This window comes from Pygoscelis adeliae, unplaced genomic scaffold (assembly GCF_000699105.1).
Source record: "Pygoscelis adeliae isolate BGI_AS28 unplaced genomic scaffold, ASM69910v1 Scaffold176, whole genome shotgun sequence".
NCBI classification, from domain to species: domain Eukaryota; kingdom Metazoa; phylum Chordata; class Aves; order Sphenisciformes; family Spheniscidae; genus Pygoscelis; species Pygoscelis adeliae.
Window position 1 is genome coordinate 168,009 of NW_008824899.1, and position 27,887 is coordinate 195,895.

Below are 27,887 nucleotides of genomic sequence, written 5' to 3' on the forward strand. Positions count from 1 at the left end.
ACTACATTTGCTCGGCATATATTTCACATTTATTTAAGAAAAAATACAGCATTAAGCAAAGACTCACCTCCTCCACCTCCAAGAAGGCTGGAATTAGCTGCAAGAAGAACAAAAGGAGAACTGTTAGCACTGAGCTTCCTAAATATAGATGGAACAAAACCAGAAGACGTTTCACAAGAGATTTTCCATTGTTTCAGTAACTTTGCTACTCTCCACTTATCCAAAAACATATACTGCAAAAACAATCATTTATGTAAATTGTAATCACAATCTTTACCTTGGCACTATTTTGCAATATCTTTGAACATGTGATCTAATAAATAAAACAGTAATACAATTATTAAAGCTTAATGTGTTGAATAGCTTATGAAATTACAATCTTGAATTTATAATTCTATAAACCACATTCCTTTTTGATTACCAAATGAAGTAAAAGTCTTTCATTTTAAAGGAACTTAAATAGACTTTGATGCAACTTTTGATTGTAGCTCTCCTTGTTTTCTATGACATGGGACCTTTGAGAAGGATGATGAGAAACCTTGGCCCCATTGATATCAAAGGGTGTTTTACCATTGTATGCAATTAAGTTGGGATTTCACTCAGTATGCTTAATTGCCTCTGCACTGTAACCATACAGCTATCCATGCCAGAAATGGATAAATCACTTATGGAAAGCAATTTTTAGAGCATGGTGATACAAGATGGTCCTTGAAATTAAGCTAGCACAACTGGAGCCATGCCAAACATTTTCCTTTCACTGCCTAGGCAAAAACAGAAGGAAAGCCGAGGCTTCTAAGCCTGCCTTGAGTAAAGTATTCACCCTTTAGATGTGTGGGAAACAAATCCCTGTCCTATCGTAATATAGATAAAACGCAGTATAAAAACAAGAGTATAAGGGATGGACACAAGTATTTCTTACTGCTTGCTGACAAGCAAAGGAGAAGCAAGACATCAAACCATTTCCTGCTCCAGGACAAGGGTAGATGGCAAGATACAGAATAAATTAGGTATTTTCCAGTAACCAAAATTTCTACTGTTACATGTTATTATTTCTAGGATTTCCCTCTGCTTCCTCCATAGAAGAATGTAAACAGCAAATTCCCTGCTATTGGTTTTTTCCATCACTTTCTTGAGACTCTCTCAAAAAATCAACAGTTACCTTGGTCTTCCTCATTTCTTTTTCAGATACTCTACAAACATCTCTGACTTAACATCCACTTTCAGCTCAACCATTTGCAGCCAGCTTTCACTGACACTGCGGTGAAACTGTCTTCATTGAAAAGCTAAATTTTCCATCTAAGTAGCGTACCCAAGATCTCTGATTTATAAAGCAACATATAACATTAATACTATTATCTTACAGCGACACAAGAAGTAGCTTTATATTATTCAAAATGCAATGCTCTTTAAAGAAATAAATATGCAGCTTTATATCCAGCATAGCTGACAAAATCAAATTAAAATAAACTGCAAACTACAGGGACAGTCATCCATCCTAGGACTAGTTGTTCCTACACACATTGAGTGAGTGAATTGTTGAGGCCAAGATCTAGAGGGATGTTCTTGTGCATCTATCTGATCTGAGTCTGGTTCTAATATTCTGGAAGATTAGATGGAGGAAAATGGGGCAAATAATCTTTGTTTCTAAACCAAAGCCGTTTGTAGCCATTTTCAAAGAAGCGCCTGACTTCCCTTTTGCTGTCTGGATTCTTCCTTCGGATGTAACTCAGTAAACCAGCTGAAAACTATCTACTATTCCTTCTGGTTCAGATTTCTGACACATCACTGAGGTGAACTGGCTCATGGAGAGATACACAAGTGGCAGAACAGTGTGGCTAGGGAAGAGAAGATGGGGCAACACAGTCTGGAGAAGACAGTGCAAATCCTCCCTTTTGGCTGTCACATACTGTTATATTAGCTCAAGATCCTTAACTTTCATGTATCTATATCCCATGAATCAACTACGTTGCTAGGACATCACTGTCACACTTTGCTTTTACATAGCCTAACAAGACCGCTTTAGACTCTTGGCTATCCTCTATAAAGTGCTAGCAGGGAACAAACATTGCCATATGTAAATTGCCTTTCAAAAATATATAACAAGAGTAATAATAAATGTGTGCAGACATACTGCAAAGAGTGCCACTGAACTTCAATCTTTCTGTATTTACCTGCTCTTGCCCTCACTGAAATTCACTATTAAAGAAAGATGCAAATTAAAACCAGCCCCACGTATTTCTACAGCAGATTCCTGTAACAGGTAACATCACCTTCACTGCAGTAAAGCGAGTATATCCGAGACAAAATACAGCATACTTCGTATCGAAAGAAAATAAAAGTAACAAAGTGTCATCTACTGCCATAAGTCTGCTATTCAAGATTATTCTTTTTGGCACTGTAGAATGCACCTACAATTACCATTCTAGTTCTTGAATGAGTCAAATTCTAGGATTTCAGTTATTATGTTTGGGAGACTTAAGAGACACGGCTAAGACCTGCTATACCTCGCTGTAACCGAAGTTTCCACTGCTAAAAACGTGTCTTCTGATACCCAGCCAACATCCCCACTGCAAACTCTCATTCGCTAGCTTCTCAGAGAATTATGTTTCTCTCATTAACTTTTCCTGACTATGTTCCTCTTTCCAATACTTTCTAAAATTTGTTAATAACATATAGTATAACTCAGCATCACACGCTTCTCTATAGAAACAGCAAAAACAGTTCAAACAGATTTTTGGCTGCAATGCATCTATTACAGCTATTGAAATTGCAGTAATAATTCACAGGCACTTTTTTTTTTTTTTAAAGCATTGTGCTTGACTGTTAGGAAGAAAATCAAACCATTTTCCTATGATGCCAGAAAAGAACATGACTGAATTGTATTTACAGCATCCTTTCCAGAAAGATAATGTGCCACTCAAAAAGCAAGAACTTCTATTTTCAGATTTTCTGGATTGTACCAAAAAAGTCCAATAAAAATATACCTCTCCGTCCGTTTTTAGGAAAACCTTACCATTAAAGAAGTAACTTGTCACTTACCACCTAAAGAATACTTTCCCCCAGCCAGAGCTGAGGATTTTCACCTGAATTCAGAGAGGAGGTCAGCACAGCCCCATGGCTGCAATCACATCATATTATGTTGCAGCAAGTATTGCCTCTCTTCTCAGTCCCCCGGTGGTAATCTACAGCTGCATTTTGTCCATCAGTGCTCCCAAATGATCAAGTCTTGCAAAACACTTCAAGAGGGGCTCCTGCTGTAGAGGTTCAGCTATGGGTAGGTATGAGCAACCAGTGGTGCTCCAGAAGCTTTCAACCTCCGAACTTGATGGGGTCCAAATTGCTCCCCAGGTTGCACCACCACACTGTGTGCACGTACAATGCCCCCACCTGACTCAGGGCATGCCCAGCCTTAGGTAGCACACGTTACAACATTCATAGACAACTAGTAAATCCATCTTGACTAACCTCTTGTCCTTATTTCTCTATTCCAAAGCTGAAGAAGATTCTCAAGTCAGAGGAGAGTTGGGGTGGAGGAAAGAGGAGATTGCTACCAAGTTACCAAGACAAAGAACAGTAAAAGAAAACACAGAAGCACAGGAGGGGCTCCAAAGAAATGTGAGGCAAAGACTTCCTGCACCCCATTTCATTCCCCATGTTACCCTTTCAAGTCGGCCTGCCCAACCTTTCTAAAATTGTCTCCTTACAAACTACAGTCTACAACAGAATCCTGGGCATTAATTCTGAAAATCCACTCACAATACAAACCTTGAAATATTATATTAAATGAATAGTCATTTATATTAAGAGGAGTGATGACACAGAGTGGTCAGGCAGCCAGCAGACTATGTACTTCCTTGTCAGACTGGAACATAACAGACATTGATAAAGCCCCATCCAAAACATCTCACTTAGCAAAGGCCCGCAAGAGGCAGCAGAGGTGAGAGCTCATCCAATTTTAAATATTTTTGCCTGCACCAGTAACACAGGCTTCAATAAAAAATAATAATTAAAAAAAAAAAAAAGACCAGCCATATTTGGGGACCAGTTCCTGTGGTATATTTTAAAGTAGCGGCTTCAGGATGAGACAAATCACAGCACAGGAGGTGCTACGCAGCGCCACCACTTTAAAAGGAGTCTTGAACTCTGCATTTTGAGAGGCAGATCTCACCCTCGCAGTCTGCCTCAGTACAGCAAACAGAAATACATCCAGAAGTAGTAATACAGCTTTCAGCCCTATAGTTCTAGATTTCTTTTTATTAGACACATGAGAAGCATTAGCAGTAGAAAGTGTTTCTACAAAGTTCACGCTCATCTCAAGAAGAAATCCACTCTAAAAAAAAATCCACTTAAAAGAAAAAACAGTCTCTAATCACTGAGTATAACGATTTAGCCCTTAATGAGATGTTTATGACCCCAGATTCAACCAGAAATTCAGTATTTCAAATGATTCGGCGCCTCAATGGACTAGACTTTTATGCTTTTTAACATAGAGGAGCAGCACCAGGACAGCGCTACTAAACAAACTCCATGACTGCTGGTCTGGCCTACCCAGAAAACTCCACTCTTGCTCTAAGAAATAGAATTCCCTCCAAAACACTTCTGTGGGGAGAGAGGAAAAAAAGAAAAGAAAAGAAAAAGGAAAGACCTGGGAGGAAAGAATTTAAAGTAAGCTTAGTTTCTCATTATGGAATACCCGCAATGAAATCTCAGGTTACTAAAATGTACAAATTTGAATAATGAATATACCAGCATATTTGATAAATAAGAACTGGACATGAATGTTTTAAATCTCAGCCTTCCTAATGAGTTAAGTCATATACCTTTCCAACACTTTTTTGACTGAATAAGCAGACCAGAAACTATGGCACAAGTCTTAACATTTTCCTCAATGTCCTCTTTACAACAGCATCCTTGCCAAGAAGTAGGATTATTTGAAATTTTGTGGAAAGCAAATAAATGCTGAAGAAGTTCACCTCAAATGAAACCAAAAATCTTTCTGTGCTGTAAGCCAAAAGGTATAAAAAGTGAAAAAGGATGTATATATGGGTTGTTTAAACAGACATTTGCAGACACAAAATTGTTTTTCTGCTGTCAATTCTGTGGAATTTAGAAAATAGAAATGAGGCGAATACCAATTTTTGTGATGTCTCTGGAGATAACATGCTTTTAGCTTTGTTAACAACGTAGCTGAATAACTCTGGTTACTTTATGTTGGCATATACTCATCTGACAACATTTTAAAAACATAAATTCTTCTGGGAGCATGTCTTTGTCAAGTATTAATGGCACTAGTAACTTAAATTGACATCTATGTCATGCAGCCATGCATCTGTCAGTATAATAAAAATATACTTTTAAAAGATTACTTGATATTGTCTGACTTTGGCAGCAGATGTTTGAGCTTATTTTGATGTAAAAAAGATTAAATATTTTTGTCAATACTTTCTAATTGTGAAATTTATTCAAGAAGACATCTTTATAACTGGCAGTGTTGTAAGTTGCAAGACATTCTATTGCCTCAGACACCATCTTTATTCATCAATAAAACATCGTAACAGGCAGCTGGTGAGCAGAGTACCAGTAATTTACGGAATGGGAAGCTACATTTCTTCTACGTGTTTTGTGAGACATCCTTACCTGTCACTGCATTTTGTTTGATCTTTTCTCAAGAAAGCAGGGAGAACAAAGAAGAGTGAGCTAACAACTGCACCTTGTACAGTCAACTGTTTTTAACACGAGATGTGTTTCGGCGCCTTAAAGTAAAAAGCTTTAGGCTTAAAGATCATGAAGTAATTTTGAAGTGTATATAGAAAATAAAATACAGCCATATACAATATACTACAGTATAGTCACCACTATAATTAACTTTACTCAAAATACTTTCTTGCACACAAAGCCACGGTAATCAGGAGAGGTAAAATAACAACAGACTGGGCCAGATTTGCAAAGTTATGTAAGTGCCTAATGATGCAGAGCAGAGGCTACTGGAAATTAGAAAACCACCCAGCCTACAAAATAAGATTGACTTAAAACGATTAGGCACATCAGTACATACCACTATTAACACCTTCAGACACCTATATGCCTTCTGTAAACACAGCCTTCAGACACTTACTCAATACGGAGGGTGTGACGATTACCTGCATGCAACCGTACACCAGAAACAGCTCCTAATACGGGTAGCAGCAATTTACTCAACTGTTTCCAACGGTGCAGAAGATTTCTACAAACAAGTTGCTTCTCTCTATACCTGGAAAGGGCTTTCTGGACTAACACCAATTAGTCGAACTGGGATCGAATCCTTTGGCTCACGCACAAGCTGGAGCCCTGCGGAGATGGCCATGCGCGGTGGGCTGGTCTCTGTGGAGGGCTGGCTGCTCTGTGCACCCCGGCCCTCACACTGCAGCTCCTTCGAGCAATCCCTGTGTCAGCCAAAGACTTGGTCCTGACCCGCTCTGCTCCTGAAGGCTCCTAACACTCTTCTGAGTTTAGCCCAAAAAGGTTTTTTGCTTGTTTTTAACGGGTGATCGAGAGCAGATAGTATTCTCAATACACACCCAAGGACTTGAGGCTTCCATGTATTAAGACATCTCCTCCTCTTCTGCCCATTAAAAACCTCTGTAAATATAAGTGAAGGTCTACCCGGTCTTATTTTATTGTTAGTAAAAGGTACTAACTTCAAGCTCTCTTTCTAAAAAGGCAAGATGTCCAGAAGCATGACCTAATCAGTCCCACCAATTCAGCTTATGAAGTTTCCATCATTTGTGTTAGCAAAATGGGAGACAAAAGAAAGAGACTGAATTTTCCATGCCTTACTTTTTCCTAGATACTGAAAGCGCACACTACGAATTTGTCCTGCTTTAAAGATAAATAAAATCTAACGGGAGGCTTTGTGCAATTAAAAGTACAGGTTTTGTATTTGGACCCAATAAAATGGCTTTGTGGTTTATTCCAGTCATGCAACCTGTGCTATTCTACTCCCCCCTCACAAATTCTGTATAGAGAACAAATTGTTAAAACTAAGTTTTGCCATCTTTGCAAATAAAGTAATTATCTCCAATTTCAAGCTTGTAAAGGGTATTTCACAGGTAGATTAAGGAAAAAAAAAAAATCAGCATACTAGTAAGTGCTCTGGAGTTGATCCTGTCAAGGAAATTGCCTTCACAACATTCTGAATTCAATAAGGAAACAATAACTGTCACAACGTTTCAGTTATTTTTCTTCTTCTAATACATTACCAACTCAATATATAATGTGCATTTATGAAAGAAAGCTATTTTTTAAAGTTATATATTACACTCATTAAGCTTAATCGGTCATATGCAAAGCATCTCTGAAATCTGATACCAAGAGTGAAAAAAAAAAAAACCCAAACCAAAAAAGCACACCACAAAACCAATGTAGGCATTGAACTCGGGCAAGGCAGTATTCAGCAGCAGCAGCAGCAGCAGGGTACTGTGAAAACAGTACAGAAATAAGCACACAGCTATCAGTCTCGCATTTAAAATTTAGAGTACATCGGAGGCATACCTTCAAAGTAGAAGGAGCAAAATGACAGGTTTTTACCTTACAGTGAAATGCGCTAATTGCTTTAATGCAGAGTGAGAGAAAATTAACAGAAACTGAAGTTGGCTAACACATACTGAGAAAAACAAGAAAGCGTTCGGCCTAGAGTACTTCCTAAACGCTGCTGTATAAACTTCCATATGGACTGAAGATTCCACCTTTAAAAGAAGCCTAAACTTTACAGCAGCCTGAGGACTCCAACCACCACAATTGCTTCTTGGTGGGGAAGTCAGTCAAACACAGCAAGAAGTGTAACTTTAAAAAATATCCAAAAAAAACAGATGAACTTGTTTTTAAGAATGGTATTCATCAGGAGATCTTCAGTCCCGAACACAACTCCGCAAAACATTTTCATGTGAAATCCTGCAGAAACAGCAGTTCACACATTCATACCACTGAAATTCATACCCTTCATACCCATCCACTGGTACTATTTTCAGCTAGACAGAAACATCTATTCCAAATCAAAGGAAAGAAAGTGATGCAAAAGGAAAAGGTTTCCCGCCAACGCCTCGTGAAGGACAGTTAGAAGAACCTGTTTGATGAGGCTGATCTCATCCTTGGGAGGGAGAAGACGACAGACTTGTTGAATCAGAAGCTGCAGTTTGAAGGGAAGGAGCTAGAAAAGGCTAAAACTGGCTGGTAAGCACAGAAACGTCCATCGTCATGTTTTGCATTAACCCCTTTGCAGAAGGCACGCTCGTTTTTCACGTCCCTCTCATTCTTTCTTGCCAACGTGAGAAAGGCACAAAGCAGGAATAATTTCATTCTAAAACACAGGTTGATAAATTGTCACACGCACTACCAGATGCTAAAGGGAAAGCTATGAATTAAGATTTCATCCATTTGGTGTGTCAATTTGTGGTTTGCTGAACCACTTAAAGTTGCCTTCTAGATCATCAAGGTATTTTAGAATATAGCCGAGCTGAAACGTAAAGCAACAGGAACTTATTTCAGGGCAGAATAATGAGGAAAAAAATATTCAGGTCTACTACAGCCAATTCTTCATCTCATAATCTGGGCCATTTGTGTGGTTTGTAAATGTAACATTAAAGGGAATCAAAGTGCTGCAGTATATAATTAATCCATTTAAGTAGAGTCATCATCAATGTTTAAAAGCCTACAAAAAATAGAATAGGAGGTAGTCCTATGCTCTACCTGCACAATTAGAAAAGCAGTTTTGGTAGTAATTATTTCAAAATAATTAGTTAAATTTATCTAATTCATGCATCTTTCTAGTATCCCAAATTACTGGAACATGTTATCTGGAAAACAGAAAAAAAGTAGAGTGAAGTTCTTTGTGCTTTCTTTGCTTTTGTCTTTTCAAAATTACAACCAGCTCTGAACCTCTCCAAGTCTACCTGGTACGCAAGAACATGACCCTATGAGCTTTTTCTTTTTGTGGTTGGTTTTTTTTAAAAAAAAACATTGTTATGGTCCTTATTGCGTAGCTAATCACAAGGTTTCCTTTCAGTTTCCTTTGCCAGGAAATAATTGCATAATATTTGATTCCAAGAAGGAAAATGTCTGATTGCAAAAAGTTTTAATAAAGCAACAATTATGCTCTGAAAATCAAAAAGAAATCAAAAGGTGATAAAAACGAACATATTTCAGTCTTGAAACATTAATATTCAACATCCAGGCTTCAAAACAATAAAAACCCCTAACTTGTTATGAAATCAAAGTCCACTGCTGGAAAGAAGCTACCCGGGGCCTTGCCCTGACAGCAGCACAGTGCATTCTTCCGTAGGGTAACCAGCAGTAAGAGGTACCCTGTGGTGCAGGCGTTCCCTGTGGTGCAGGCGCACCCCGTGGTGCTTCTGATTTACTCAAAGGCAGTCGAAGCGAGGTCAGTCCTGGCTACAGCTGCAGGGCTGACCTCAGTGGGCGTATTTTGGAGTAAATGTAGTTAAGTGCCCACACCACTGTTTTTTCTTAGGTTATTAACGCTCATAAACAATATTCAGTTCTGAAAAATAAAAAGAACAAAAAAGAAAGGAAAAAAAAAAAGGCACACCTCATGCCCTACCAAAACAGCCACCACACTTTCTTCCAGCTATGCAGACAAGACTTCACTTGCAAATTTTGCCGCAAAGTTAGAGGAAGGCAAGATGTTATTGCCCTGTTTTTGCAAAAGCAGCCTGGAAGGAAGATTTTGACAATGAATTACAAGCTCCTGCAAGCAACTAGCGCAGACATGTAGGATTTGAAGAGCCTGCAAGTAAAGCACTGAAGTAAGGTCTACTTAAAAACGTATCCAACTGAGTTAATGTAACATGCTCTGCATATGAACGTGTTGTATAACCTCTCTAATGATCCTTTCTTTATATAGCCTGAAATTAGAAGCAGGTCCCACTGTGGTCAGTGTGAGCCACATTACAGAAGAAACAGAGAATCTGGTTATGTATTTTACTGTACTTTTTTTGTTTTCAAACATAGGCCCAAACTGTTGCTATAGGGCTAAATATTTGTATAATGACAGTCATGTATTCCTTTATAAGGGAAAGCGGAACTTAATAGCCTCAGTATTTCAGTCAAACCAGGAATAACGCATAACAGTAAAATATGGACTGGACATCTTACACTGTCCGTAAGAATATTGTCCCAAATCTTTCTGTATACTGTTGTCAAATACACTATCCATACTTTATCTTAACTGATTGTTTCAAAAAGCTACCATGTATAAGCTAAAAAATCTTGAGAAGACCATAAAAGATATTAAGAATAAAGTGTAGCCATCAACTTACTCTATCAGAGAAATCAGAAATTGCCCCTTTTATGATAAAAGTAAGTCAGCTTAGTCAGAGGGAGATCCATTATCCTCTCTGTTTTACTGTTCCTGGAAGATGCAATCCATGACATGGTTTAAAATGGAGAAACGTAATCTAAAGTTTGAAAAAATACAGAAACAAAAATATTTTTACTGTTAGCTTACCATTTTCACATGCCTTGAAAACTTAAAATACTCTATTCAGGAACTTTAAGGAAAAGGGAGATCACAAGTAATCAAAATGATGTGAAGGCCTGTAGATACTTTCAAAGGCATGACAAAGCCAAGAGCCCGGATGAAATCCCTGGCAATGACAGGATTTCAGATTGTGTGGGACGGTTCTTTGTTCCTGTCAGGTTATTGGGGGTTTCTAATCTTTCCCAGCTGCAGATGCTCACAGTTCATGATTCACCTCAACAATCGTCAGGTTGGAGCCGTACTGCTCACTTACCTGCCTACCAAACAGTGCCCTGCACCTTATTTCCCTGCCTATCAGCTGTGTACCTGCTCCTTGGGTACCCCACGGCTGAGTGAGAAATAAAGCAAGGAGTCAGTTTTATTATACTCTCAAGACACCTCTTTAACACTAAGATCACAGGCACTTCTTAATGATGAAGGAGATTAAAGCTATTATCAAAAAAAAGGTAGTAAATAGGCACTGTTGTTATAAGACTGTGCATTCAAGCAGATAATATCTGGCAGAAGCAGTATTAAGGCTTTGATGAAAAATTTACTGGTTAGGCTGGACAAGAATCTTTCATTTTCTCTGAAGCGCAACAGGAGGGTAGGCTGCCTGCACTGCTGCACACCGATAATGCCATTCAGAAAGAGAAATCGCCAAGCCGCAACACCTAATCAATAACTTCATCATGTATGCACCAGACCGTCATCACTAAAATTTCCCATCCTTGCTTCCTGCTAATTCCACTGATCAAATTTAGACATGGAAATGTGGCCTGCCCATATCAAGCAGGATTCATGCTACCTTGCCGTGTAGGGCTATTCCCAGTTAGACAACGTATTTGAGCTCTCTAGAGCTGACATGGCTTCTGGATGCAGGTCAGAAGACCACATGTGGAAGACTGATTTCCCCAAATGGCCAATGATGAGACGTAGGCACTGTCAGGTGGCAATGGGAGACATCTGTGTTTTGTGAACCCAAGACAGATGATGTGAATTCACCCCCTTGTGGCAAAGATGCCTGTGGTTAATTTACCATCATCACCACAAGCACTTCCGCCACAAATCCTTTCAGCTATATCCACTACCCAAAACCGCAAGAACTGCTTGTACGTGCTATTTTTGCTAACATTTTCTTTCGTTGCTTCTAGTAACAGTTTGCCCATTGACTCAAGAGTAGTACACTGGGTAAAACAAATAAGCGTACAAGTTTGACCCTTTGCCTGGGCCACAACTCAATCGTATGCCATTGCACCTAATTGTCAGAGGTATTCTCACTGAAAGCTTCAACAAAAAGGACTGTGGCTCACTAATCAGAGCTTAAGACAGAGGAAACAAAGCAAAGAAATAATCCTACAAACAATTTCTACAGACAATTAGACTGAAGATAAATTTGGGAAAGCTGATAATCACTTCAAAATATGCTGCTCTTTTTTTTCCTATTACCGAGTTTTTCCAAAGTGTTTTAGAGCATCTTTTAAAGTGTTGATCAAATAAGCACTTCTGTGGTTTTGGTTTTACCTATCTTTCTGTAAGGAAAAAGGGAGACAAATACATATAGCACAAAAACCACACTAGGCTGAACGTGCACGGTCCAAGTTTAGTCGTTTTCCTCTCCAATGCTGCAACGTATACAGCTCAACTACCTAGAGCAACTTTCTAAAGAAGTGTTCTCAGTAAGCTGGTATTTTAATAAGTTATTGTTTCTTCTCTACCTTATTATCAAGAAAATTCAAAATCTTAAGAAGCTCCAAGCTTTTTACATGGACCTTAAACATCCAGGAACAGTAGGTACTCACAGTGATCTATTCGACATCGAGGAAACGCGAACAGGGATACTATGATCTAATTTGTGCATAGCGAACGCTTCATTTCATTATTCTAATACTACTAGTGTGATTTATGAGTCAGCCAAGTACTTCTGAAAAATGTATTGAGAAAACAAAGACAGAATTAGGCAAAGTACAAACGTTGCTTATACGAATACAGACCAGTAACGTCAAAGGATATTACAGGCATCTTATGCTGTACATAAACACATCTGTAAGGCAGGTAAAGTATGTTTTTATAGCTGCTCAGAAAAGAAAAAGATGAATCACCTTTTAAAGCTCCATATAAAATTACTTCTCTAGTGGCAAATAATAGAGAGAGGCCCCAAAACACCAGTCACATGCTCTAATCATCAGGGAGGAAGAAATTAAATGACAATTTTAAAAAACCCAACTTTATTGAATACGGAAAATTCTGTTTTCTCTTGGAAAGCAACTACAGCAATCTCATATTCTATAACCACATTAGCAAAGAAACGGTTCAGTGGATAGCTAGAAAAGATCTTATGTCCCTGAAGCATCAGCTGGATAGATTACAATACGAAACCTACACTACTAAATACATAGCATAAGTTTATGGTCATGATTTGCAGGAAGAGATGTCCTGTTAATTTATTTCTAATAATCTTGTGACCTAAGATTACAAAATCTATACATATCCTACCAATACGTATAAAAGCCACATCAGTCCAAAAATTTTACCAGAATTTGTTATGGGCAGCAAAAAATGTGTTACTCCGGCTGGAAGAAGTGACCGCGCAGGAGCACGGCTCTTTTCTTCCCCCAAAGTCTCAGGCAGTCTTTTCTTTATACTTCAAACAAATTAAATCTACCGCAATTAATGATTATAGTTTTTCCTTCAATCAGCCCGTATTCCTCTAGGAAATTAACTTAGCTATTAAAAGCCTAAAGGCTGGAAAGGAACCTAGTTAGATGAGTTTTACCTCCTCTGTATTGCCTGTGTGGCAAATGCAGTTTCCCCACCAGTTTAATTCTAATCAGTTTAATTACTGAAAATTACAATGAAAAAACCCCCCTACCTTCTTACACCAGAACAAAGAAGAAAAGCTACACATGGTAGCACAAGAATACTGGGTAGCAACAGTTTGATACTGCACGTGAGGGAGAGGAAATGACCAAAAATAAAGACAAATTCTAATATTCCTTAGACAACAGCTATCAGACTGAGGAGGTGGAAGCGGCAAGCCACAAGCCAAGAATAAAACTCAGCGCAGACTACTTCCAAGGTGTGAAATCGGGGGAAGAGTTTATTGCTTCAGTATTGCAAAGCCTTGATTACACAGGACCTGTGTAGCTCCACTGAGTCTTAAGCTGTATTTCCTACTCAGTCTTTTGGACAAAATACAGATACAATACATTGCAATACAATACATTGCACAGAGCAATGGAAAAGCAAAACATGCACCACCTGGGATGGCTTAATTCTCTCTTTCCCACCAAAAGAAAGAAGCCAATAATTCAAGCCTAGGAGAGCTGTCCATGCACATGGAGAGAAAACTAGGCTAGGGGCCACACTCTTTTCTTGCCACGTCTCTGAAACAAAATTGTTCTAGTAGTCCACACTAAGAAAGGAGAAACCATGGGAAAACATGGAGATAAATGTCTCAAGTGTAGAAACACACTGGTGGAAACCAAACTGAAGAATAACACCAGGAGAATGGATCCCTAAAACAGAAGAGGAGTAAAAGAAAAAGCATAAGCTGCTAATTGAAATGGTCTATTTTATATAAAAATACTGAGATGAAAGGTCTCAAACGAGTCTGTTATACACACTTATAAAACCATTTAGAGAGAGTAAGCATGCATGTTTTCCTCCACTTGATTTCCACAGCAAAAGTACTTCTTAGTGTTATGAAACTCCCTTTTTAAAAAGTAATTATTTCACGGTATGTTTCTCTTATCTCTTGCCACAAGGAAACTTCTATGCTGATCAGGAAAATACAAGGTAATATCATGCCTTTACATCTTTTGAAATACACAAAACATAAAACAAATCCAATTCTTTCCTTGCATCTTAATTTCTTTTTATCATTTTTCCTCTTTGACCATAATGGCTTTACTCTCTACTTCATAATTTTAAGGACCTCAATCAAGGCCACTTTAAATCTTCTCCATCCAGATGACTAATCCCAGTAATCTCATTTAAACTGCTAGTTTACATTCTACTAACACTGCACAGCCACCTGATCTGTACAAGAAAGGGGTAGGAATATGCTGGTGACTCTTACTGGAAGACGTGATCACTGCAGAAAGTGGAAAACCAACTGCCATAAAGCAAGGATTTGTGCTAGTAAGAGAGATACCGGCACTTAAAAATCTAAAAATATTGGAACAAATTATTTTAGTTTTGCTGAATTCACCAATCAACCAGCTTTGTATTTTTTAATGTGCACGGTGGAAAAGAGAAATTCTGGCTTCCATAGACAAAAACTGGAATCCTTCTCCAAAAAGGCAATGTGAAATCCAAGACAAGTTTTTAAGTAATTGTTTTCACCAATCTTTTAATAATGGAAACTGGGCAGGGGGGGGGGAATACCATAGCAGTAGTTAGCATCCTCGAATCTGCACAGAAACATGGAAAGGTAAACTACATAAACTTTACCAAAAGGCAAACCATGCATTTTCGTAGAGAAATATGTCACATCATTCAAAAAAAGACCACTTTGTTGCAAGGCAACACACATGCTTTTCACAAGGTCTGTGAAATGTGCCGAGATGTCTGTAGCCATGAAGTCTTTAAAATTCCCTTAGTTTGTAAAGAACTGCAGAAAGCAGTAGTATCTTGATGCGCAAACACACCGTGCCTTTATCTGAGTCTACAGTGCTCTTCTGAAGGGACTGTCTAATCAAGGATATCAAGATATGGACTCCCAGGGTGGAGAATCCTCATACTTATGTAAATGCAAGTCACTTATTCACAACCTTTGTTCAAAAATACCCGGCTTTGAACATTTAAAAGGCTGTAGTGTTAATGGGATCAAGTATATCTAATAGGACGATACATCTCAGTCAATGCCTTTAAAAGTTCTAGACTTTGATAAGATGTCCTCATGTATCCTTACTCACTCCCAATTGCTTTATCATAAACAATTAAGAGGATATTTTATCTAATCCTTTCCCAAGTTTTTCCTAGACTTTTCTTCTCTCAGAAGATGGGGAAAGCTGCAGAGAAGTACCTTGCAAATCCTGAAGGTTCTAACTTGTGAAGCACTAGTAAAACCTCCACTGAATAAAACGGGGAAAGAATTTAAATATTCCAGAAGCATCGATCTATTAGCAATAACTCCTTACTAGGCCATGGCTTTTTTGCCTGCTCTATTCATGATAAAATTTGTTTTTCCTCTGCAAGATCAACAATTAGAAAACAGAATAAGAAGAGGGGACCGGAGGAAAAAACCCCACAAAAAACAAAGAAACCCAACAAACAAGAAACAAGGAAGCAAATAAAGGCAAGATTGTGACAAAAGAAGATTTGCTAAAAACCCTGTCTCTTCTCCCCTCCCCAGAAGACACACCAATGGATCTATATCTTCAATTCACATTACAAATTTTAAGTACACCTCTTGAAAAGTGTCTCTGAGACACTTTTTAAAAGAATTGTAGTTATAAAAGCTGCAACAGGTCCTACAAGAAACAACACAAAAATCAGGTGTACGTGTAGTGGGGGATCGTCTCAGCAGGCTGATACCACTATCATAATCATGGGTACCTCTCCTGTAACAAATCGAAGGAAACTTCCATCGAGGCCCACACTAACTGCATCTCACACAGCAGGATGAAGTCAACTGCTATTAATGCAATCAGATTATATGTTCCACCATTACAATTTCCAAATTAATCTTTAAAAGAACAGAACTATTATTTGTTTGAAGCACCTAAGATAGTTCTTTAAAATGAAGGAAAGAAGTTGAACTAGAAATGAAACAGTCGATGTTAGCTTTATAACGGAGAGGATCTTCATACATACTCTATCCCTGCCATCTCACTGAAGCTGAGATTTGAAATGCATTACATCTGGCACGCAAAACATCCTTTCATTAAGATAAATTCTCAACCACTGGCGGACCCAAAGGACTCTTGAGAAGAATATATGCACTTAACCTGTATTTCCTGAACTTCAAAATCAATAATTCCAGAGGACATCCATTTGGAGGTTCAAGCCCCTTTCATACAACCTACAGAGCTCCTCCCATGGGACCCAGCCAAAACTCAGAGCTGCATGGAAAGCTCTCGTGCTACAACCACCACGAGGGTCAGTACTGACTAAACAGCCAGGCTTAAAAAGATTAAATTCCCTAATCTGAGAAATACCATACAAGCAGAAGACTGGATACGTCCTAAGTATAGTTTCAGAAAACAAATCTTGCAGCTCAGCAATTTCACTTTTTACCGTAAGGGATGTTATGACAGCTTCACAGTGGATTCATATTTAAATATAACTTTAGTCCCCTCTTGCATCCTTCGAAACATCCATCACTGTAACTTTAGCCTTTTCATAATTTAAATGAATAATCTTCAGCTCCTAAATAGTGCTTTGGTCTGTTTTGACAGACAAAATTAATACCTCTTGCAGTTACTGTTGGAAAGTACTAGAAGCCCCAGTTATCGGACGCTTTGACCTTCCCCCTCCAGCCAGTTATTCACGCTGTCAGCTAACTTCCATGGGTCTCCGTACCCAGCACCCTCACCAGGAGCAGCCCAGCCCAGCCCAGCCCAGCCGAGTGATGCCGGCAAAGATCTGCTGCGACAGTCCAGTGTGGGACTCGGCAAACACCCATCCGCCCCGAAGAGCACTTTTAGAAACCAGGCTTCCAGTTACACTTTTGGCTCCAGAGCACGAGAGGTTTTATGCTTTTAGAAATGCCATCTACCGTTAGAGGGAAGTAGGTGTTTTTACAACCTTTATAGGGAAAAATGTCCCAATGACCCCAGTGGGCGCAATTTAACCTGCTACGAGAGAGAACTGTAAAGCTACTATTGAGAAGAGGAGAAAAAAGTTCTACGTATCTTTCTGTCAAAGCTGGGTTATTTGGGGGTTTTGCTTATTTATTTAGGGGGAGTTCTAGTTTATTTTAATATACGCATGCTTTCTGTCTTGGGACTTTTGACCTACACTGAGCCTATAGATCAAGTGAAGGAAAAAAAAAACCCAAACCCAAATCAGTTCTCCGCTTGCGCAAGTCTCTCAGAGTCCCCAGTCACAAACCGCTTTTCTGGCCAGTAAAAGAAAATGAGTACAGGAAGAGCAGTAATGTTTTGATACTGTTGCCATGGTGTAAAATTATTATTCCATATATGAACTTTCATTAAATTTGTCATCAAAATCATATTCAACAGGTAAACCCTAAGTACAGGCATGGGAGGCATAAGACCCTGACGGCCAGCAGCTTTAAGCGGTGTTGATAAAGAGCCAACAAGCTGGAACTGAATCTTGCATTATTTCCTAAGGTATAAACCAGGTTTTACCAATATTAATTAAGATGCTTGGTGAATGCATTAAGAACCTTCTATTAACAACATCTATTTAATAACGGACGATGACCATTTATGAACAGTATTGTACTCACATGTGAAAGCATTTTTAAAAAAATACAGTGAAAAAGGATCACACATTCCACTTTAACAAATCATTTAAAAAGCTCATCAGAAGGAACAAAGGCCATGAGAAAAGATGCAAAATATTGTTTATTCATGGGATATCTTCTGAAAGACTAGAGACTATAAAAAAACTCTCTACATCCCAAAGGAATATTTTTAAAAGCTAAATTATCACCTTCTATTTTGTTAAGCAAGAAATACTCTGAGCACTTACTCAGCTGCAGTTAAAAAAAAAAAAGCTGTTACTAAGAATTCTGTATAGTATCACCTACTGATTAAATTCATTAAATTGAAAAATTATGAGTTTCTTTTGTTGAAAAAGAAACTACTAAAACTTATAGCAGCTTTAAAAACGGCCAGGAACACGTAAGATTTTTCCCAACTGATATTCCTTTCTTCTTTCTTCCATTTTATTCTCTTTTTGTAAATGGCTGTATATATATCATCTCTAGAACATCGAGCTGAGATATTTTTATTACTATTCAACCTCTTAATGCTTTTACTTTTCCATGATTTACACTTGAAGAATGTAAGAGCAAATACACATAATGACAAAAAATGTTTGCTAAACCAGCCAACTTTAACTAATGCTGCTGAAGCCACATGAGTGGAAAGCAAACTGGGAATTTGGAAATGACAGTGTTCGGACTATTGTATTTCAAAGGGTGTTCGCAACCATTTTAGCATAATGTCCTGCTCTCCTTGGTTCCCTCTGTAGTCATCAGTCCTAGAAAGCAAGTTGGAGCACGCGGGGGATGTAGCCACCGAACATCCTATCCTGTGGAGCAATCTCCCTCTTTCCACCAATTGTATGATGGATCTAGTTAGCTTTTGTGAATATCCTTCTTTAGGTCCAGAAACAGCATTTGACCTATAAGCTTTACAGTATTCACATCATGCATATTCAGAGCTGGAAATCTGCACTCTGGAGGAGAATAAGGGACAGCTGATACAGATTTTCAACATCTTGAAGAGTAAGAGGCTACTGCAGTTTGGGAGCATGTCAGCATTTTCGCTTTGGTACAATACAGTCAAACAGCACAGAAGAAAAGTCCAGGTTTTCACCCACAGTAATAGTCTTAAGCAGAAATCCACAGTTAGAAATGAAGCGAGCCCTTAGCAGAAATGCACAGTAGATACAGCGGGAGAACTCGAGCACTCAGCGGATACTGTCACAAGTAAGTGGAAATGCATCAGAGACTGATTCAGACCAGGTTTTCATCCACAAACACAAGTTTAAGTCAGTTTGTATGAACTTAAAATTAGCAGCTGTACTTTCACATTACTCATTGCTTCTATCTGGCCTGAAACTCCTGCAAGGGATTGTCTTATATGACCATTTCATCCTTCCATGACTGCACATATGTTTAAATAAAGACAGTTGTGCCCAAAATACCACAATCTGTAGTACTTAATTGAAAGCATCCCTTTGGGAACTTGCTACTCCTGAGCAACGCAATCTTAGGCCCGAACGAGACGTTGTTATCGGGGCCAACAAGCACTATGTGTCTCCAAGATTTTCTTTCGGAGGAAAGCCATCCCATCTCAGCACTCATGCCTCTCAAGTCCCACTCACGGTTTCCTCCCCCTGACCTAATCCCTACATTTCTCCTCTCTTTCCAAGGCTCTATGCGTGACATTTTCTCACAACCACGTCCTCTACCAGGTACTCCTTTCTTCTTCAGTTCCTCTCTCAGCTGCTTTCTCCCCCCCACAGGTCTATGTTGCCTAACCAGTTTGCTTTTCTACACCCCTCTGCTCCATCTGCTTCTCTGTCAAGCTGCCCTCTTACCGTTTGCTGTCCAGCTTTCCACTGCGATATGACATTTTGCCTTTCAGTTTCAGCACATATGGTTTCCAGTAACCGGATTAAAGTGACTTAAGTTAGAAAGAAGGCAAATATGTAAACAAGCAGCTATTAGATGTAAATGCCTAAAGCAGGCTTCATCCAAGCAACATTCACATTTGAGAAAATAACCCTTTTTTCATCGCCCCAATAAATAATTGCCTGCAACTTCCCAACTGCTTTCCATCTTTCAGAGTCATCCTTCATGAAAGATACCTACAACACACCCCTGGGCAGTCAAGAAAAATTGAGATTCAAATTAATTTATCAGGGCTTTCTCTTGAGAGGGAATGTAGCTGCTAACTAGAAAACCATAGCTGATAGCTTGGGAGTTAAAAGGTCACATGAGACCGGGAAGTATCTTGACTGAAGAATAGCCATTATCTTTTCATATGCATTATGGTAATTTTTTTCTCTCAAAACCAAGAACATTTCACTGGACACCATATAGATCATTTAAAGTTTGTCCCTCGGTGTCTCATAAACGTTGGCAATATAATTATGAAACTGTAAACAAACATGTGTTGCGGAATCAGACTATTTATTGAAAACCAGAAGTATGTAAGATATAAATGTATATATGCATTATTAAGATTAGATATTAAGCCATTTTTCAACTACAACTCAGATGTATATGCAAAAAGTTTCCCTTACCAAGATTCATCACGAGTATTGAATTATTAAACAAACAACCCAAATTGGGTATTGAATACCAATCATTATCACAACGTGAAAGAAACTTGCTCTCTTGAGACGACAGACAATTTAATCAGCCTACAGGAAATAAATACTGAAAAAGTTAAATTTAGTGCTCAGTGAGTACTATTTTAACCTCTCTGGTTCAGCAAGATTTAAGATTTCTCTCAGAAGAGTTACCTCTCATCAAATTAAGTTTACTCTCCCCATCCTTTCTTCCATTTGTTTATGTGATTAACAACAAATAAAACAACAAAATCCTATATTGCAATTGCACTTCCAGTGCAGTAGGTCAAACAACCCTTCTCCTACCATTAACTGAAAACTAACATTTACATTAAAGCCCCAAGTTTTTTTACTTATGACCATTTGTCTGATTTTTATCCTGTATTTTCATGAAGGAATACCGATGGCAACATCTAGTTTCTACCCACAGAAGTAGACAGTGGAAACCTGAACTAACAACTGAATCGGAGGCTTTACGACATAAATTCAGCTGCCAGTATCCTGCCACCTGCTCTACAGGAACTCCTCGGGGTGAAGCTGGGCTCTGTAACTGCGTGCGGTTAAGATTCTAAGTGCTGTTTAAACCAGAAATTTAACACTGTAATACGTCATCTGGAAAACAGAGACTGAGCAATCATATTTGAAAAGTAATTCTTTCTAACAGTTCTTAAATATGAAGGTAAAAAAAATGCTGAGTACTTAATAGTGCAGATCAAACTCTGCAGAAAATGACATGCACAGTTTAGCTCCAGGTAGGAACATGGTATCGTCAGCCCCTCTAGTCCACCTCCAAATGCCACAGCAGATCTGGTTTGTGGATGTCAGTAGAGCTTGGGTATTCAAGAGCCCAGAAGCTCTTCTGAAGGAAAACATGAGCAGCTTTTACTAAGAGCAGCTTATGGATCGTGATTATGGGAGAGGCAGTCTATCTTGAAAGGAAGGTCCTCAGGAGGCCCAGTTCACATCCACCAAAGCAGAGTTTTATTTGAGTGGGTGGGCATGTATCAGCCTTTTTTTTCTACAATGGGTACAATAAAGATGTTTTTCCCTTAAATAAACCATCCAGAAACAAAATTGTTCAGATACTTTTCACAAAACACGATGCTTTCAAAACGCCACTTAGGAGAGAAATGAGACACAACAGAAGCAGCTTACACAAACAGAGAAAAACTCGGTATTTCATGACATGTGCCAGCTCTCGGCACAGCTTTCAAGTCACTGACAGGCTAGTCACATCAGGGCGCGCTAACTCCTGCTTTCCAGGGTACTACCAACTCTCACCAATTAACCGTGACACAATGGAGAATGCAGAAGTCGTGTTTACACTGCGTTTGGCATGTTTGCTCCGTGCAGGATTTTGCAGCCCCGAGTAATTCTTTCACCAGAGCGTAGTCCTTCCTCAGCATTACTCTCTAATGGTAATTTGTTCTGTCAATATGGTTTGCGTGCTGCCCATCGGGGAGCAGGACATGGAAAAGGTGATCAGAGCATCTCAAAATGAAAAAGACAAATTACTGGCAAACTCGCTTCTTCGTCCTGTTTTCTCCTTCTTGATTTTATTACTTTTACATAGGAAAACATGGCAATCTCAAGCACCCTTGCCACTGAAACGCCAACATGTTCAGAGCTATTAAGAGCCATAATGAGGAATAAGCCATGAACAAAAATGTAAGCAAAAGGTCCACCCAGCCTTCAGCTCATTCTCCTGCACCCAAATGCACAACTTTCAGTCACATACACAGAACAAGCTTGAATTATTCTCCCCTGAGTGCTAAGACGGCTAGAAAAAAGCTTAAAAAGTTCAGCTGTAGCTGTTTTGTTGTTGTTTTACATAATTAATAGGGGAAACCTTTGGAGCACTTAAAGCACTTCATCATTGCCCATTTACCAAGCACAAAAAGATGCCTCTTGCATCTGGCAACAGCAATGAAACGACCCCATTCGTTTGAAACAAAGGTTAAACAACTGGGAAGCAAAAGCAAAGCGCTAACTAAACATGGTACTTCCCAAATAAAACCATAAACAATAGAAAGCGTTAGCTGGATGAGTTCCTGGCTGATATCTTGACTCTCAAAAAGCATGACTTTTAAGGCTATGAATTTCAAAACCACTGCCTCTGAAAGGATTAGAAGGTTAACGACCATTTCTCTTAATACTATCATGCTGCCTCATCCTTGCTGTCAATGAAAATCCTGCTATGGTGATTACGTCAGGCTGAGCAGAGATGCTCAGGTGCAAAACTAGCTAGGCTCACTTTCCAAACTCTTTTCCGGAAGAAAAAAAAAATTTCATGGGCCAAAATCATATGTCTTTTTCATTTTGATGAGGGATTTAGATGAAAATACAGTGAAGGCCTTTTATTCCGGTTTCTTTGGGTTGCTTAACCAAATAAGGACCCTATCACAAACAAGGCGATTCAAAAGTGAATATAATTTGTAAGAACTGGCAAGCATCTTTATCTCAGCAGCCACAGCAGCCTTCCTAGGAAACTGTTTGCTGTATACGTTTGGGGTTTTTTTTAATTTGTGTCTTTTCTTTCTCCTTTGACATGGAGAGATAAAACTTCCTGCTCCAAGGCAGGTACTCTTTGCTTCATCCACACCTGGGATCCTGGATGCAATGAAGGCTATATTCCAGGAGTTATGCCCCTAACACTGGTAAAAAGCTATTTAAAAGTATTTACAATGTTATTTAAGAAGTATTCTGTTCTTATTAACATAATGTACATACATAAAACTAGACAGTGAATTCCGACTCAGGTGCCTACAGGTAATCAATTAACTTCAACTGGCTCGATATTTAAGAGTTGCTAAACAAGTTGTTAACCAAGTCCTGTCACATTCAGTGGAAACTTTGTTGAGGAAATCTCAGGATTATCACAAGCCAAGTTCAGAAATTAGACAGAAATTAAAAAGTGTTACTTATGCACATAAACAGTTAAGATTTTTCTAAACTTCAACATATGATAAGGAAAATATGCCAGTCAATCTTAGATTCTCTCTAATTAAAATGAGTAAACACCGATTGCCAGAGAATGAGCAATTTTTACAAACAGATATTCCCCCCATACTTCCACATGCACTGAGGATGATTATTCACACACACAATTCTAGGAAGTCTATTTCAGCATCTTTTGTTATGGACTAAAAACTGAATCCACACTCTGTAACAATGGAAAAATTGTTAACAATATTGCCTCCAGAGAGGGTTGGGTTTGGGTTTAGTTTTTGTTTTTCCATCACACTATTTTTTGCTGTTGGCTTCAGTGCCATCAGTTGTAATTAAAAACATAAAATATTACAACCCTGCTTATAACCCAGCTCTACAAACAATCATAAATTCATAAATCATTGCAATACAAGTCATTGTCCAAGCATGTATCTATCTTAAATATTACAAGTGTTATCTAGGCTTCACTGGTAATCATATTACTGATTTTTCTTTCCAAAGCAACCCAGCCTTTCCAATCCTGAAAATAAAATACTTAATTGCCTGTGTCAGACCGAATGCTGCTGCTTCCTCTGTGGCTAGCTAGGGGTCTGAACAACTTAACGGTCCTAACAGACCGACAAAAATTGATGTGGAAAAAAACCCCACCCAAAACTAATGCTTACAGTTAAAAGAATCACAGCCTTCTAAATGCGACAGTATTGCCTGCTCCTTCACCAAGAACAGAGAACCCTGTGACAGCATCTACTGACAAAGCAGATGACATTTTCATTCATGGCAAGGGCCACTGGCCCGCTGTATGATGCCTCCATGCCACAGCGGCCCCAAACAGAAGGCCGCCAGCTTCAGTTCACGTAATTCAATATGGTGAAGACCCCCATACAATCTGCGGTCTACTCCCCGCCCTCTCCCCCCATCCTGCTTACATAGATGCGCATTTCTCTGATGTAAGGACTGGAACACACTGTACCGTGTCTGTACAATGAAGTATCGATTTCTACGCAGGTTCTGTAGAAATTCTAATTTAATATGACCTAAAAATTTGCAAAGTCATATAAATGCAATATTTTAATATGGAAAGTTTAATAGGATTTTTCCTAATCGTACTATTTTAATACTCCAATGGCTGGACAAATGGAAGTTAAAGACCTCCACACTTCTAGTTCCATACAATACTTCTCTGCTTTACAGCCTCAGGAACTGAAAAATAAGAAGATCCAAAATACAGCCTCTTCTTGCAAGACTACAGGAAAGGAAATTGATACCTAGCCTGGTTCTAGAAATTCAGGTCCTCCAAGACAGAGGGCCAGTACCATGAGGCAACTAACTGAAGTAAAAATGAGGCTACGTGTGCCATTTACTCCCGAAAGGATGATTTGGTGAGCATGCTTGATGCTTTTCAGTAAGGCTTATTTTGCAGTAACATGGAGGCTCACAGAGAGTTTGAAGTCCATTTGGCTTTTTATATACAACTTCTTCCTGGATCGTGTTTTATCCTGCCCCTTGCAATTGCCTTTTCCACGTCCTGCTTCCAGGAAATGAGCGCTCCTGCTGACAAGCTCGTGCCCGCTAATCTCAGCAAAAAAAGACAGCCTGCCACTTCGTAGGGAAGCAGCAAAACAAGATCTGAAAGGTCCTGCCCTCAGGAGAAGTGCTTGTTCCTCCCCCTTCCATACACCAGCCTGGGAACCGAGCAGTGAGTAACCCCAACCCCAAAGAAAGAGCTAATGCTGCTCACAGGGCACAGAGAGCAGCGATGCACAAACTCAGGGGCTAATGATAGGTATTCAGGAGCAAGGAATGCAAGTCACTAAACAAAACCAAACACTATTATTTGACCTCCCACTCCCCTCCAGACGTTCCCACCCATGCCTTTTATACCGTAAGCCAGAGCATGGGATAAGAAACAGACTGTGTAATTCCTTTCAACCCTCCAGAGGAGCACAAACTCGGAGGCCCTGCCCTAATCTTCCTTCGAGCATTTCTTTGCCCTCTTGTTGATAACTCAGCGTTGTTCTGCAGAGAGAAAGAGCGGAGCACAGTGAGACAACATGATGGATACGTGACAGGTCTACTGACCTCTTCCCGCATACTGCCACGGGATTCTTCCTCATAGACTGTGTTTTCTGCCATTTGCTGGTTTATTTTTGTAACCAGCCTTTCATACATGGCAGATGGTGTTCTGGAAGAAAAGGCCACAAGAACTGCAGTACTATTTCAAAGCAAAGATCCACCTAGCCCGAGATCCTACTTCTAACAGATATCATGAAAAGATGACCAAGAAAAAGTACGAGAACAGGATAATCAAGCACAATATTCCCAAATACGGTTATTCTTCCTAATACTTCATACGCTTTCAGCTTGGGGAATTCCTCAGTTGGCTTCAGTTTCTAAATAATCCTCAGTGGCTTTCTTGTCCATGAACTCATCCAGCCTCTCTTTAAACCGCAAGCATCTGCAATACCCTTTGGCAACAAGTTTCATAAGCCTAGTACCCACTGCGTAGAAAGCCTGGCTTTTGCATGCTCCAAACCTGGCGCTAGCTGTATTTATGCAGGTGTTAAACAAGTTTTAGTTTTTATTACGTTTTTTAATAACTCACTCAGAACATAGGAAGCTTGCAGTCCTCAGCTTTCCCCAAGGCGCGTGCAAGATAATGACGTTACATCTGCCACCTTACACACCAAAACCGTTTTAGCCAACCATTCACACCTTTAGTAATTCACCTTTTTCATTCTCGAGCACCTTCACAACGTTTGAGAAACGCCACCTCATCCTGGAAACGTGCTACTGCTGGTTTTGTGCGTTTGCTTCATAACCTCTTTCACATTTGTTTTCTCTTCAGACACAGCCTCTAAGACTCCAAGAAGAAAGATTTCTGTAGCACGAATCCCTCCAGTTTCTTCCAGAGACCAAAGAAGTCACTTACCCTCCCCAGTGGGGTTTCCACGTTCCCTGCTCCACCTCTCCTGGGTTGCATGTTGTTTCAATCGGCAACCACGTGAGACAGCAGCAGTCACCTCTAGTCCAGGCAAAGTAATTTTGCCAAACCTTAGGTTATGATCTGTGATAGTTAGACGCAAACGGATTTTTCACGGGGGCAGGAAAAAGAAAAGCCAGGTTGTTTTTAAAGAATACTATAATCTCCTCCAACCCTCATCTCTTTTGGTTTTGCGTGAAAGTGAAGTCAGTGAAAAACAGTTTTGTACTTTGTACAGTCTTATTTAAATTCTCAACCCCCCAAAAAATCCTTTAAATTATTCACAACTGAATAATCAAATCACTTCTTTTTGTCCATGGTTCACAAACTCAATACTGATTTTAAGTGCTCAGTTTTAGACCCCTTTAAAGGGTTTGAGGGGACTGTAAAACAGGGATTTCCACAATATATTGTAATTCACAACAAAAATACAAAGGCAACAGAAAAATGAAACTCGGTGGGGAGCATTCACATAAATTTGTATATCCCCACCCAAAATTACACAGGAATGAGCTGGTCACTGACCTTCTGTAAGTAAGACTTTTTTGCTATGTGCCTTATTTATAGCAAATACATTAGAGATCTTTTTACATCCTTTCCAGCTTCAGTTTTGACATAAGAGTTTGCTTTTTCTTTACTGATCTGAGAAACCTTCAATGGCATGGGCCTTATCCTGGAAGGCATCACGTGCAAAGTGTGCAAATGGAAAAACCTCCAGAAATGCTCGACTTAAAGAAAGACGAGTGAGCCTGAGTCACCTACAGAAGAAAAAGGCACTAAATGTAATCAGCTTAAATTCTGCTTTCGGTATTTTTAAATTCATTAGTACTTTTAGGTAATGTTAAAAGTAATGCTGAAGGGCTCTTGGGGAACAAAGGATCTTGGGTAAAGCAAGTATTTGCTATAATTTGATTCCGATGAGAATAAAATAGATGGAATTGACTGGAATATATTTATAACAAAAAGACTTTACAAGTCACAGCATTTTGACCTGATCAACTTGGCATACAGGTATGCAACTCGTCTCTACAAGCTCTTCTTTAACTGATGACAGAATGAAAACAAATGCATTTGAATAAGAATGTATTCCAAACAAAACGTTACTTAATTAAGAAAACTCCTGTTATTTTCCTATTGCAGGAAACAAATTTCAGCGGACAAATATGAGGTAAGACTTTTATATAAATATAATTTTAACATATTAAAGAACTTTACTTGAATATTCATATCAAATTTTAAACATGAGACTTGCAGAATAACATATAAAGAGAATTACTTTTCACCAGAAAATATTACTTTTTATAAATATATTTAATCTGTACAACTCTTCTTCATGCATTGCTGCTGCTATCAATATGCAATTTCTTTAGATTATACTAAATATTCTGTATATTCATCTGTAAGAAAACAAGATTCTTTGTTTTGTCTTTGAAAAAAGACTATGAT

General features: G+C 38.9%; 1 protein-coding gene across 1 annotated transcript in view; it reads right to left on the minus strand.

Moving 5' to 3' along the window:
• LOC103917527 (O-acetyl-ADP-ribose deacetylase MACROD2-like) overlaps positions 1–27,887 on the minus strand; it is a 269,054-nt gene that overhangs the window by 78,620 nt on the left and 162,547 nt on the right. The window contains exon 5 of the mRNA XM_009324674.1: positions 68–97. Coding sequence (XP_009322949.1) covers positions 68–97 — 30 coding nt within the window. The remainder of the gene's footprint in view (positions 1–67; positions 98–27,887) is intronic.